This window comes from Equus quagga, chromosome 13 (assembly GCF_021613505.1).
Source record: "Equus quagga isolate Etosha38 chromosome 13, UCLA_HA_Equagga_1.0, whole genome shotgun sequence".
In the NCBI taxonomy this organism is placed as follows: Eukaryota; Metazoa; Chordata; class Mammalia; order Perissodactyla; family Equidae; genus Equus; species Equus quagga.
In genome coordinates this window covers 63,684,527-63,699,565 of record NC_060279.1, presented here as the reverse complement: position 1 = coordinate 63,699,565, position 15,039 = coordinate 63,684,527, and the positions used below count along the sequence as shown (strand labels likewise).

General features: G+C 36.7%; 1 protein-coding gene across 10 annotated transcripts in view; it reads right to left on the bottom strand.

The window, feature by feature from the left end:
• Positions 1-1,208: 1,208 nt before the first annotated feature.
• The window catches only part of NFAT5 (nuclear factor of activated T cells 5), a 123,228-nt gene continuing 109,397 nt past the window's right edge, over positions 1,209-15,039 (bottom strand). For all 10 annotated transcript variants that reach the window (XM_046682979.1, XM_046682980.1, XM_046682981.1 and 7 more), the window contains 4 exons: positions 14,052-14,200; positions 10,523-13,022; positions 9,624-9,867; positions 1,209-9,192 (listed from right to left, as the gene is read on the bottom strand). In XM_046682979.1, coding sequence (XP_046538935.1) covers positions 9,632-9,867; positions 10,523-13,022; positions 14,052-14,200 — 2,885 coding nt within the window. In that variant the 3' untranslated portion in view covers positions 1,209-9,192; positions 9,624-9,631. The remainder of the gene's footprint in view (positions 9,193-9,623; positions 9,868-10,522; positions 13,023-14,051; positions 14,201-15,039) is intronic.

The following is a 15,039-nucleotide window of genomic DNA, read 5'->3' as shown; positions in this document are numbered from 1 at the left end:
GGCACCATGAAATAGAGCACAAGAGCAGCAATCAATACCTCTGTGTGAGAGCAAGATCATGAAGTGTTGCTCTTGAGAAACTGCAGTTGCTTTTATACTTCTGGAGTCCCTGTTGTGTCCTAAGCAGGGATAAATGAGGTTACAGTTGTGTTACAGGCCTGATTAAATGGCTGCTGAGAATTTGTTTTCTCCTTACAAGATGACAGTGCTCTTACTAGCTTGGAGCAAAGCAGGACAACTACCTCCCTTGTCCTGGACACTGTAACTTAAATTGCGTAACCCAGGACTGCATCAGCTTTTCTGACAGCCACTTACAGTCTCATCTTCAGATCAGTCTTTTGCCCACATATGCTGTTTTTTAGACCAAAGTCTTTTTGATGTTTATACTTACTAAATTGCGTTGGGTTATTACTCCTTTCCAGCCCTGTTGAAGTCAACACATGCCAAAAGACAACTTTTAAACATACTTAGAACAATGGCAGCATTGTTGAAATATATATGTGGCCTCCTAAAGTGACAATTCATTTAGATGTATACATTTGGATATGATAAAAATTCAGTCACTTTCATAGAATCAACAGACACCATCTTTGATAAGAAGGCATAAGCATAGTGGCTAAAGCAGTGCTTCTCAAGCTTCAGTTATTTCTATGTCATACTCATCATATCCATGTATCATCTGTATTAGTAATTATTTAATATTTATGTTTCATTTGACTCCTATTTCCCCACAGTCCAGTAAGTGGACACATCATATCTTTTTCTAATGCACATGTTTTGACTACCACTAGTGATATGTTTTTTGTACCACATATTCTGGTAAAAATAAATTTATATACGTGGCAATAACTGCCAGAACAGGAAGAGATTGCCTTGCAATGTGGGACTGAGGGCTGGGGAGGCCTGGTCTTCATCAAAAGCACCACCATGCTGCATGATTTGCTACTATGTGTATGTACTGTCTTACTAAACATGAAACATTTAAACTAAGCAAAACAAACAAAATTCTGTCACGCTAAGTGACTCTGTAGTCTGCCTGGCAAAATGGTAGGCATAAAGTTACTACTCAAAAATATTCCTATATTTCATAACTTTTCCTAATGGTCTTATAATTTCAGCCACATACTTATGCTGCTCAGAAGTGACATTCATGTATACAAATTTATCCACAAAGTTTGAGAGAAAAAAGACAGTTACCCACCGCAAAATGAAAACTTTCATTGTTTTATTTTTGACTGCAGCTGTTTACAGAAATATAGTTGCGAGTATACAAATGTTCCAATAGAAGCAAAATATCTTTTTAATATTTAACAAGTTATCACAGATAGCTAAAAACATAGATGCAAATGAAATTCCCCCAGAGAACAAACTGAAAACATCTGGTGTCAGTGCTCTGAAATCCCAACTAGGAAAGCCTTATGCACAAAAATGTAACCCTCATGTCATTGCAGGACAATGGAAGAAGGCAGTTCAGTGGTTGATCAGTGTGCTCAAGCAAACAAAATTAAATTAAAAAATTTCAATGGCAGAATGGTAGCTAAACCACTTGAGAATAGGTTAATGAAATATTTGTAGTATATGTATTAAAAGACTAAGTAAAAGAAGTGAACGAAACTCAGTAAAAGCTGTGAAAAGGAGCAGGAACTATTTGGAGCTTATCAATTAGAAGGAAGGGAACAAGGTGAGCAGATACATTCATTAGATCAAAAGAACTCAGTTCAATGCCATTGGAATCAGTTTTTAGCTACTGGATCCATAAACACTTCAGTGCAGGACAGTTCTTTCTTGGGCACATTATTCTGATTCCAAACTCACTCTCAAACATCTGAGATGGTGTGTGTGTGGCTGTGTGTGTGTATGTATGTTGTCCTGAGGTTCATTAGCTAAAATAATATTAATAAGCAATCCTTACAAACTATCTCAAATTACTTCTGCGAAAAAAAAAGCAGGGATGATATGGGTAAACACGGGGCTTTTAAAGGAAATATTACAAGTTGGAGTCGAATAGAATTGTGGTAGAATGCTTTGGGTACAGAAATATATTATGCCATACAGTGGGGAAGAGGGGAAAGGGAACAAGAAAGGAGGAATGTAGCTAGAACATCTCCCAACAGTTTGCCTGTGTATTTGCCAGCACCAAAGTTTGTAGAGTAAGCCACTTACATTCCACCGCTAGTCTTAAGTAAAGACAGTAGTGGCAATTTTTATAAAGTGAGTATACAATGATTTTTATTTTGAAATGTTCATTTTTCTTTCATGAGTTATTTAATCGGTAATGAGTAAACAGTGGGAGGAAGATGAGAACAATTATGGAGGTATTGTATTACACAGGAAGATTAAAATGCATAAATAAATCTACTTCTGTTGTGGTTAGTTTATATTTACCATGATGCATACAATTGAGAAGGGAGAAATGCCCAAATTATATGATGCATTGTCTTGTTTGATACTTATTTTAGTAAGTAACTCCTGTCTGAAGAATAAGTTCCAAGCATAGCTATATCTCTACTGCATCAGTTCTCATACAAAGCAAGCTACTTTTAAAGAAGTTTTAAGTATTAAAAAAAGAAATTAAATAAGGTGCTTTGTTGACCTGGCCAGCCATCTTGTTTAATATCTCAGATACAAATGTAAATACAAGGAATGATAAATAATTTTGTTCTGAGAGTTGGTCTAGCCAGACCAAAACGGTGGTCTGCTGGTAAAGGAAGAGGCAATGAAAAGAGAGCTTGTATTATCACTGCCCACAACATACCCATTTTATGGGTAAACAGGAGACTTTAGCACCCGTCAATTATGGTAGCTACTTAAATGTCATGATAATTAAAAGAAATATAAAACATTGCACCTATATATTTAAATCAGTCATGCAATGTAAACTTTTTAGTAAGTGGTAGGAAAATGCCAAACTAAGTTTACTGAATTATCAATAACTAGACTAACTGTATATGTACATAAAATATACTATACTTCTATAGGCAGCACTGAGAATAAATTATCATTGCCAATAAATGATTATGGATAACCAGGTTAAGCTGAATTTACGTAAAGAACAATGTATAACTGTGTCTGTATGAGTGATAAAAAACTTTCTAGACCTTACTGTATATAGTTTACACCAGAGGTTCTCACACTTTAGCATGCATCAGAATCACCTGGAGGGGCTGTTAAAACAGATTGCTGGGCCCCACTGCAGAGTTTCTGATTCAGTATGTCTAGGCTAGGGCCCCCAAATTTGCATTTCTAAATAGTTTCCAGGTGATACTGATGTTGGCTGGTGAGCTGAGGACTATGCTTTAAGAACCACTGGTTTATAGATCCTATATATGTAGAAAACTATATACTATAATATTCTTATGTACATGACACAAAATATATAGGAAGAGGGCTGGTTTTAATTAACTCTCTAACATACAGATTAGCAAGGTGAACTAAATATTTTAATGCTTCTAAAATGATTTGCTGAAGTGTAATCATTTCCCCTTATAGTCAATTACATTGAAGCCTTAAGTCCTACTATACAGTCCTTTTAGAAAATATTCTCATAACACTTATACCAAGCTGGCTATTGAAAATAAAAAGGGATGTAAATATTCTAAATAGTTAGGATTATTCATTAAGAAGGAATCATCACTATACAGCATTCTTGCTTCTTTGGAATGATTAAAGTGCATAATATCAATGGGGTATTGAGAGTATTGCATAAAGGTTTGCAGTCTTCAGTGCTGCTACCAGTCATGGAAATACTCACGTGGGGAAAGCAGCTCTATCTCAAAGCTCCTACTATCCTGACCTGTTGCTCATGGCCCTTTCTTCAGGCCACATCACTGTGGTAAGAAGCTGGAACATAGGCAAAATTAACAAATACCAGAGGGACACTCAATTCAACTGTATCTGGTTAAAAGAACTATTAACTAAGATAACTTAGTTCTGGAGGGATTTAGACATAACTTTTTCATTTCCTTTGATACAATTTTTCATAGGCAGATTGCTGAAGTTCAGATGGGCAAGAAGGGCACTATAATGAATTACTTGGCCCTGTCCAGTTAGAAAAACTGACATTACCAGGGTTTTCCTAAACTATGCATTAGAGATTTATTTTCACCATCTAATTAAGATCATAGAAGATAATTTAAACACTTCTTTCCTGAAATTTAACTAAACACATTTGTGTGCATGAAGTCCCACAGGTAGTAAAATTTTCATTAGCATTCAGATAAGACTATTGTTGGTTGGTTGAGATGAAGACAAATTCAGTTAATTTATATAAACCCTAAACTACTAATTCTGTGATCTTTTACTTACTCTCCCTCAAAGGAACAATTCTAGTAATGCATCTTTTCTCTTATTCTTATGCCAAAGGGAGTTAGAAACATAAAGTTTTCTATGGTGATCGAGAAATGGAGAAAAGAATGACTAAATGGAAAAATTGAAAGTTGGGACCTAATAAAATAATTTATGTGTTTTTGGCAATAGTAAAAACTGAAATTACAAGAAAGGGGCACTATCATGGTAAAAAGGCACTTTTCCATAAGCATTTAATCTAGATATAAAATACTAAATTAAAATTTTTTCCTGAAAGAGAAAGTTGAGTAAAAACAATTTTATTAATAAATGAGTCTAGAATGGCATGAAAATAAATGGGGACTTATGAAGTAATTAGATCACTGGACAATTCACAAATGATACTATAGGTACTGTTTTGATATTTACTACATTATGAATATTATCTCCATGTTTAGCTCTAGTGACACACAGAAGCAGAGAAGAAAACCCCTTTTTAACATGTTATAAGATTCTACTCGCCCACTTACTAGGGTGGATACTCTGGGTTATTTTTTTAATAAAGCTGCTGAACTCTACAGTTTCTCTTTCATTAAGGCCCACCATATAGCCAAAGGCATGCAGATATAACACGGCTGTCTCGGTTAGGGAGGAAGCCTGTGATCATGAAGCAGAGTAAAGCTAATAGATCTCATATAATTTTCAGTTAATTAGAAGAAAAATCAACTAGGAAACAAAGATTAGGACAGAAATTTTCACCAGAAAGATGAAAAGTTCTCAAATTACTCCTAGAGAATATATTTACAAACCATGTTGAATTAGAGATTTTCATTATTAAAGCATTTAATTCTGGTCTTTAACTGTTGATATGTCTAAACAGATATCACTCTTCCAAAACATGTGTCTACAACAGCTTAAATGGTCAAAAGGACTTAGTATCGTAGTTCTTAGTTCTAGAGGGATTCAGACATAACTTCTTTCTCATTTTCTTTGACACTATTTTTCCTAGGCAGATTAACTGAGGTTCTGATGGGCAACAAATGCACTACACTGAAATTCCCAACTACACCATATACAATATTACAAAAGAAGGAAGGAAGGACAGAAGGCTGGTCCCTCATTAATACTGCTTCTATAATAAACTAAGCCCTTTCAAAACCTGTTCTAGAAAAACAAAACAAAACAAAAATCCTGTTCTAGGGAGATTGGTGAAAACAGATTTGTATTGGCTAAAGAACAACATGATACTCTAATTACAAAGGTAACATGATAAAGCTCAGAAGCAAAATATGACTTATAATTATCTTCTCCCATGTTGGTGTGGATATATAATGGAATGACAATAAGGAATAAAACACACATACACACACACTCACACAGACACAGAGATAAGCTCCAAGCATTAATGTGAACTGCAAAAAGCAAGAACAATTGAAGGTAATGATATGAAGGAATAAAATGTGGTTCATAGTTTATTTACGTCATTCTGCCATATATAAATTTAATAAATTGTTGTTTCCAAGGCCTTTGCTGGCTCACAGATTCTCTGCTATATGTACCTATAACTTGTAACAGCAATCTGGAAAACCACATTATCAGCACAAGTATCAACCACTGACCATTGAGCTAACTCTTCAATAAGAAGATAAATACTTTTTGTAACCAAATGGTGTATTCAGAATGCTGTACTTAACATTGACCTTTAGGGGTAAGGAGCATTTAACAATGTTAAAAAAACAAAATCGATCATTATTTAATAAGAATATAGTAGCATAGCACAGCCCTTGTATAAATAACCACAAAATTTTTGAAAATAAAAATTGGGTTTTCTGCCTCCATCCAATCAAACCACTACAGTTCAGGTGTATGTTCTGTTCTAAACTTAGATATTATAAAACAGAAAATTGGTCCCTGGTGACTTGGCATTGGCAATCAGCATTTAAAAAACGATAAACCTCTTGCTACATAACAGAACAGAAGCCAGCACACAAGCCAGTCTTCTTGCCCCCGCTTCATCCGTGGAGCAGCGCTAACAAACATTCTAATTGGAACTTGGTCAACAAATAGACTTCCTGAGTCTTCTGTAGAATCTCTGAGAAAAAAATTCAGAAAACTCAGAAATAAACTTCAGCATTTTATTTCTACTTCTTATTTTTATAGCTGCTGGGCAAGCTTTCTGACATTAGTTTTGACCCTCTGTAGTTACAGTTTTGCATTTTAAAACTGAAGCACTGGATTGTGTGGCTGGTCCTTCTCATAACCTGAACTATACTGGGTAATTTCTCCTGATAGGGGTTGGGAGAGAAGAGAGATACTGAGAAAAATGCTTTTGGTTCAGAGAATTTATAAAGTAGCTCTGGATATTACAAGATGGGGAAAACATTATTAAAATTACAAACATGGTTTTTTTTTTAGTGTCTTTATAAATAAAAGGCATAGAATACAGAAAGCCAATTAATAATAACAACAATAATAAAATATTAAATATATAGTGAGCAAAGACTGAATGGCTCATTCTTGTGAAACACCATTTGACACAACTGCCTAGATGGGTTTCCTTACTCTAACATTTTGCTGAGTGAAAGATCCAGCAAACACACAGTAAGCTGCCTTTAGCCCACTAATAACATCAAGGAACTGCCTGATGGAATGGCCACAGATGAACAGGTCATTTGTTTCAAAAGATGCTTAAATACTCATAAAGACATAACAAACCCCCCCTCACTGTTATCAGACGCCACGTTGTGGTAGAACATCAGACAAACTCACAAATTTACCACAAAAACGTGTGGCAAAAAAAGAATAGTTTATATATATGTATATATATAAATTTCTATATTTATGCCAATGTACTCACTCAGTACAAATAGCAAAATAGTATACCATTTCCTAAATACAAAATATAGCTTTCCAAAAAAATGAAACACACATTAGATATAAACCATCCAAAACTTGAACGATTGAAAACTGTATTCAAAATTAAATGACCCAGAGTAGGTCTCTTTCTGAAAAGTTCCCTTCATATCGGCAAGAAGCCTGTACTACTGAAAACGTAATTCAATGCCTCTCAATCAGAGAGAGAAAGAAAGAAAGGGCTGGGGGTGGAGGGAAGAATATATGAGAACAAGAAGAAAAAACAAATTAGAAGAACACAAAGAATCAAGGAAGACCATCACGAAAAGGGGGAAAAATCTGGCTGTATAAACAAAACCAACACCACAATTCCACAAAGTTCAACTAAATACATAGGATAGAAAAACAAAAGTAAAAGAACAAACAGAAAAGTAGCCTTCAACAAACAATTAACAGGCTATTTTTTGTACACTTAAAAAATAAATGAAACGGACAAGAATACCAAAACATCTTATCTACATATAGAAGCCACACACAATTTGGCCTTAAACTGTATTAACAGCTTTCTACATGCCGAAAGGAAAAGAAGACATAAGCATGTGTCCAGACAACAGGTTGTAGTGAGAAGCAGGCATCCCATGGGTGGCAAGAACACCCAAAACTGTGTAACTAATGCTACAACTGCAAGTTCTGGAGTGTGTTATTTTGCTCTCTATAGATGTAACACAAGTTAATTCTTCATTTTAAGTCAATGATATGACCCTGTAAAGCCTAAGGCTTGTGGGAACCATCAGATAAGTGACCACTTCAAACTGTAAAGCACTGAGGTGACAAGTGAATTACACTCACTGCAGCTTAGAGAGAAGTGATGTTTCAAGAAATTTTACTTTGCCTTTTTTTAACTTAAAATTTATACTTTCTTATTAGAGGGAAAAATCTGAAGACTTCAGAACAGCACCGTTCACGGAAAAAAAATGCATTGCTTCTTGTTTCTCAGGAATCAGCTCCCCTCATTCCTGAAAGGGTGCCCCACCCCTCTGTTCCCACTTGTGCTGCAGGAGTTACTGGGTTACCCCAGATCAAAGTGGCCTTTTTATTTAAGTGGCTACAGGGTCACAAAGCTAGTAGTATATTACCAGTTGTCTAAAATAAAGTGAAAAGGAAGGGAAGAATAATATAGATGAATATAAAAAGGGAACATTGGCCCAAGATTGGGTTAAGAAGAAAACAGACTCAAATTACTGTCAGTTTAAACTATTGTAGGAGAACATCAGAACATAATTTGCCATATATTATCCCCCTCATTTTTTATAGAGCAAGATGATTATTTTTCTATGCACAGTTATGGCTAAACCCCTTAACAGAAATACAGAGAATTAACAACTCTCTAAAAAATAAAATCAATAGCATTCCAGCTGTTCCCAGTTTATAAGTGTGTTGTCTGCCTTTGTGATAAACAAAGAGGCCTCTTATCTGTGTAGAGCTCTTAATACAGCTTACTTGTCAAAATGCTACCCCCTTCAGTTTATCCATAAAAACTGAAAAAAGATTTCCTTCACTTTGGCCAATAGCTGTGCTTTTTATGTTGAAAAATCACAGCCTTAGTTACTATTTGAACTTTCGTTTTTCAAAAGGCTAACTTGACTAGAACAATGTAGGAAAGAAAACAGTGAAGAACAAAAGTAAACATGATAATATGAATTATTTCTTAATAGCAATAATAACTGAGCAGTCCAGCTTTTGAATTTAAACTGAACTTTTAGAGAAACAGTGCCTAGGAAAATAGCAACAATTAATCCTGTCAGCTGGAAACTCAAATAGATTCTCAGTCATCACTGTTATTAGGAACATAAAATATGAAGATGTTAACAATGGTGGCTAATCACTGCAACAGGCAGGATAGGTGTGCTCTTTTGCAGTCAGAGTAAAATCTATCCATTTACTCAATCACAGTTTTTCATATTTTGTTTTGTTTTTAAAGTAACAGTTCAATAAATCCTCATGAAATCACAAGATCTCAGGACATCTTGGAATCAGGATTTTCTTCATGGAATTCTAAAAAAAAAAAGTTTAATATAACTCACTAGGGAGAGAAAGCATTAATAAAGTTCCTGTCACCCTGAATGATCCCAAAGTATATTACAGTATTATAAATGTTACTTTATCATATTTATACTTCCACAGACTTTTCTGACTCAACATTTACTTCTTGAGGCAGGGAGAAATGAGATATAATTATATCCAATATATAGTACATTCATCAGACATTCTGTCATTCCAAGGCAAAGAAGCTTAGAGCCAGAAGGCATGCCCAGTATTAACAATATGACTATAAATTATCATTCAGAGTAGAAAAGTACCATCGTGTGAGAAAGCCACACTTTAAAAGATCAGAGTCTAAACAGTGTTATTACCTAACTCAAATCTGTTAAGAATAATAAAATTTACTGATGCTTTTCAATAAGAAACCAAAATGCAATACTTACACATCCAGTTAAAAGGAACCAGTCAAGTTGTTCCCTTGGTTTTGCAATGAAACAAGCAAATCCATCTTTTCAATGTTCTGGTTGGCGTTTATAGAGGTTGCCAGTGGAGAATTCTCTGGCATTTGCTGAGAAAGAAGTGTCGTCACAGGTGGCTGGCCCTCATTTTGTGGTTGGCCTGGCTGACTTATGGCCATCAACTGATCTGGCAATGTAGCTGGTCCAGAAGTTAAAAGCTGACTACAGTCTGCAGAGACATTTAAAATAGAGAAGCTACCTGATTAGTTACTTTCTGTTAAGAATTGTAAAAAGATATTTATTAGTTGCTGGAGGAAATTCATTATTGTGTTCACTCAGTATAGAACTAAAAGTGAGGCACTTGACAGCCCCCCAAAAAGGTTTTCACCAAACAGTACTGGAATTCACCTTAGGTTTCCTCTAAGCAGTATAAAAATACAACTTTGCTTAGTTATCATCATAAGTCCTATATAATTTCCTTGATATATAAACATTAAAAATGGGTTTCTGCCTCCTTGGAAACTGCTTACTTTAATTGGCTGAGATATTTTCTGTCATTCTTACTTCATTTTCCTTTCAAGTTTATAGCTTAAAATGGTAAACACATACATTTACATACATCACCACATTTAATCCTCCCAATATCCTTGTCAAGTAGGTAATATTACCACCACTTTAGATGTGGAAATTGAAGCTTATGTATGTCAAATAACTTGCCTAAGATCTCATAGTCTGTAAGTGGTAAAGCTGGGACTTGGACTGAGTTCTAACTATAATTTGTGCTCTTAAAACCACTGTGTTTTGTTTCCTTCTAATAATAATAATCATCTGACCATTTCAACCAATAACATTTAAGAAATGAGAAATTAGAAGGAGTTTCTTACTATTTTGAATGCCAAATAAGAACATTCCTGAAGTCTGTTGAGATGAGCCAGGAGAATTCTGTAATTGGTTCATTGTGCCTCCTGTAGTGTTGTGAAATAAAGTAGCCTGTGGTTGAGGTGAAGATGTGGCCCCTTGGATTCCTGGCATGTTGTTCTGAGGGGAATAAAGAGGAGACTGTTGCATGTCTTGTTGGTTTATACTGGTCTGCAATGCAGACATGGATGCTGGAGAGAGGAAGAGTGTTACTTGCTGTTCTTGAGAACTCGATGACCCTTGGACCAACTGAATCTGAGGAGAGCTATGGAACAAGGAGGTCTGTGATGATTCAGATTGGGTAGGACCTGGGTTCTGAAGTGAGGAAACTGTGGGCTGGTTCTGAAATTGCATGGGCTGCTGCTCTTGATTCATTGGGGTCATATTATTTTGTTGGTGAAAAATTGACTGGTTCTGTTGCTCCTGATTAGCCATTGGATTTTGACTTGGGTTGAATATCATATTTGGTGGTGGTTGCTTTTGAGATGCCATTGTAGCCATCGTATTCTGATTACTGAATAAAATGCTCTGCTGTTGTTGCTGCTGTTGCTGCTGCTGTTGCTGCTGCTGTTGCTGCTGCTCCTGGGATGGAGAGTTACTCTGGATGGCAACTATTGAGTGCTGTGACTGGAAAATTGCTCCTTGTTGGTTTTGAGGCATTGGATTAGGAGGAAGGGAGCCCAGGGACACCTGAGGCTGAAAAAGACCTTGCTGGGAGGGTTGTGCCTGTTCTTGGGAGAGCATAGGGGTCTGGATGTGTGATATTGGAGACTGTTGTTGGAATGCAGCTTGCTGTTCAGTATTTGATGTTGACTGAAGTGGAGAAATTGAGTTCTGAGCTGCAAAAAATGAAATCTGTTCTTCTTGGGCTACCGTGTTAGTTTGGAGATTATTCATTGGACTCTGGGAAAGAAATATGTTGGCTGACTGCTGGTCTTGAGGAACAGAAGAGCCCTGTAGCACAGCCATGGTACTTTGAGAGTGAAACATTGGAGGCTGCATTTGTTCAGAGGAAGTTGTAGAATTCTGACTGTGGACAATAGGACTTGGACTATGAAAAATAGAACCTTGAGTTTCCTGGGAAAGGTTCTGAGCATCAGCAATAGGATTTTGAGGATGAAAAAGCTGAGCTTGTGAATGAGAAGACTGCTGCAAAAAATTCCCAGATTGGAGTGACATCATCTCATTACTTTGCTGGAATAAACCATTACCTTGTTGTTGGCCACCAGTATTCTGAACACTCATCATACTCTTTGTAGAGGAAAAAAGGTTAACTTGAGGCTGATTGTCTCCACTATGTTGCATTTGGACCATGGTCTGAAAGACACTGTTCTGAATCTGTTTTGCTTGTACTCCAGTTTCTTCTCCGTCTCCTGAACTTGATGTCTGAAACATGGTAGTGCCAGGGGTTGCAACCTGCTGTGTGGTGGTTGTAGCAGTTTCATTTCCAGAAACTGCAGGAGGAGAAGAAAACAATTCACATTGCATTTGCATGTCCTCATTGGTAGATAATGCACTCATCATATGAGAAGTCTGCTGGTAAACTGGAGATTGCTGAAGGTTTCCATTTGCTGAAGCAGTTGAAGGAAATAACTCTGACTGAATCTGGGCAGCTGCCTGGCAGATACTCTGTTGCATCTCCATCACCATTGCAGCTGATGATTCCATCACTTGCTGTTGCTGCTGTTGTTGTTGCTGATTAGATAATGTGTTTTCGGTCTGCGGGTGAACACTTTCAGCTCTTCCAGCTATTAAATTATCTGGTCTGGTATGGACTGCTGGTTCTGTTGAGGAAAACATTCCAGGGCTTACGCTATTTTGAATTTGACTGACTTGTTGAAAAATGTCTGCACTAAGCTGTTCCTGAACATTGTCATTACCATCTGGAGCAGAAAATAAAACTGAAGATAACTGTTGTTGTGCCTCTAAAACTTGTTGGACCAAGTCAACATTTCCACTGCTGCCACTAGCAGTACTGCCTGTAAAACTTCCTGCTTGCAACTGCTGAATCGTACTCTGCAGTTGACTCACACTATTTGCTGATGGGAAAATATTTGATGAGATCTGCTGCTGTAGAGTCTGTGCTTGTTCTTGTAGTGGTGACTGCTGCTGTTGCTGCGATGCCTCAGTCAGGTGTGACAAATTAACCACTGTACCATCTGACTGTAATACCTCTCTAGATTGCGCTTCTCTTGTCTGAAACTGTGTAGCCTGCTGCAGTAGTGCATCACTGCTGGGCAGCTGATTAGAAGCAGACACTGCTGGAAAGGTACCAGGTTGTGAAATGTCCTGTGTTTGGATAGTCGTCAGGGTCTCTGGATTGTATGCCTTGGGCTGAATCTGCTGCTGCTTTTCATTTTCAGAAGGTAAGTGGGAAGATGATGACGATGATGAAAAAGACCCATTTCCTGCTATGTTAGAGATATTTTCTAATGTTGGTTGAGTTGATCCAACTGTCTTTGTAGTCTAAAAAATAAAAATTCCCAAATAATATGTACATATAAAGATTAAATGAGCTCATATATTTATCCTCAAAAACTACTATTCTAAAAACATATACAGGACCAATTTTCCACTCTATATTATTATTTGGAAAACAGGTATAAGACTATGATTTTCAGTGATAACATGATGTCTGATTGTCACCAGGATATTTTTTTAATAAGCATTATGTTACTTTTTTTTTTTTTTTAAGGATTGGCACCTGGGCTAACAACTGTTGCTAATCTTTTTTTTTTTTTCTGCTTTATCTCCCCAAAACCCCCCTGTACACAGTTGTATATCTTAGTTGCAGGTCATTCTAGTTGTAGGATGTGGGACGCCGCCTCAACGTGGCCTGACGAGCGGTGCCATGTCTGCGTCCAGGATCCGAACCCTGGGCCGCCACAGCAGAGGGTGCGAACTTAACCACTCGGCCACAGAGCCGCCCCCTTAATAAGTATTATAAGCAAAGACAGTCAAATAAGGAAGTAGAAGAATCATTAGCTATTGATATGCTTAGGTCAGTAAGAACACATTAATCCTATGGTTGATGAATTAATAGCAAATTAAAAAAAAATCTCCATTTTGTGGATCATTAGTAACAGGGGAGAAATAGGGGATGTAGTTACGGGTAAAAACAGGGGGCATAGGGGGGAAAACAAGTCAAAAAGAGAAAGAGAGTTATAGGAAAAGACTGGGGAAAAGAAATAAAAATGTCTCATTCTGAAAATGCTAAACCAGTACTTTCATTAAGACCCCACATCCCACAGATCTAGCTAACATTAATTCCTCCCTCGTCAAAATGTATACCGAAAGTCACTTTCCAAGCTATTTTATTGGAGTATAAAAGCATTCACTCTGAAAGCAAAATTTAAGTGCATCCAAAGAGGAACAAACCTGAAGGAAAGAGGGGAAGTAAAAAGCATAAACATGGGGAAAAGAAATCAAACCACTCAAAATATAGCAATTTTTCTATTTGAGTTTAAGATGTGGTTCATTATCAATGTAGCTCACCTTAAAAATAGGAGAAGATCTTTTTTCTGCTGTTACTTCCATTGGAGTAACATCTTCACTCTTAATCATACTGCTGGATATGAGCGGAGTGATCAGAGCATTAGGAAGAATATTTACCTTATCTAAGTTACATCCAGTAGTCTTCATTGCTGCACACACACAAAAGAAAGAAAAGTTTAAAATCATCAACTATTTCATTCTTTAGTGTGTTGACTATTTGTCAAGATTTAAATGTCTATTTTTTGATGCTATGATGGTAGCATGAGATACAAAACTGGTTGATCAAAATGTGCCCTCTCTTTTTTGGGGGCCGGCTCCATGGCCGAGTGGTTAAGTTCGTGTACTCTGCTTCGGTGGCCCAGGGTTTCGCCAGTTCAGATTCTGGGCGCGGACATGGCACCGCTCATCAAGCCATGCTGAGGTAGCGTCCCACATGCCACAACTAGAAGGACCCACAAAATATACAACTATGTACCGGGGGGCTTTGGGGAGAAAAAGGAAAAATAAAATCTTTAAAAAAAAAAGTGCCCTCTCATTTTGGAAGCAGCATGGCTCGAGGACTCCTGGTATGAGCCTGAGACTGGAGGTTAAATATCAACAAGCTTAAGCAGTTAGATTATTAAGCTATACCCCCCAGGACTCTTCCAGGGTGCCATGAATTACACTGCTCAACACGACTAGGATATATTACAGGAACAGCTTGGAAATCTCCAGGAAGTTAAGGCTATTCAATTACAACTGTTACATTCTCCTCTTAGCATATAGCTACCTAGCATGATAAAGTCAAAACTTTTTAAGAGCCATAGGATTGACTGAACATTTCTCTCCTCAACAAAACTCAAGCTTCTCATTAGAAAACACCACCAAGTAACCAAATAGATTTTGCTTTTCTAAATTAGTCTTCGAAAACTTAAATTTGCCAAGTTGACACATGAACACGTTTCTCTTTTAGATAGAACTTAAAAATTTTTCTTTTCAGAAATTTAAG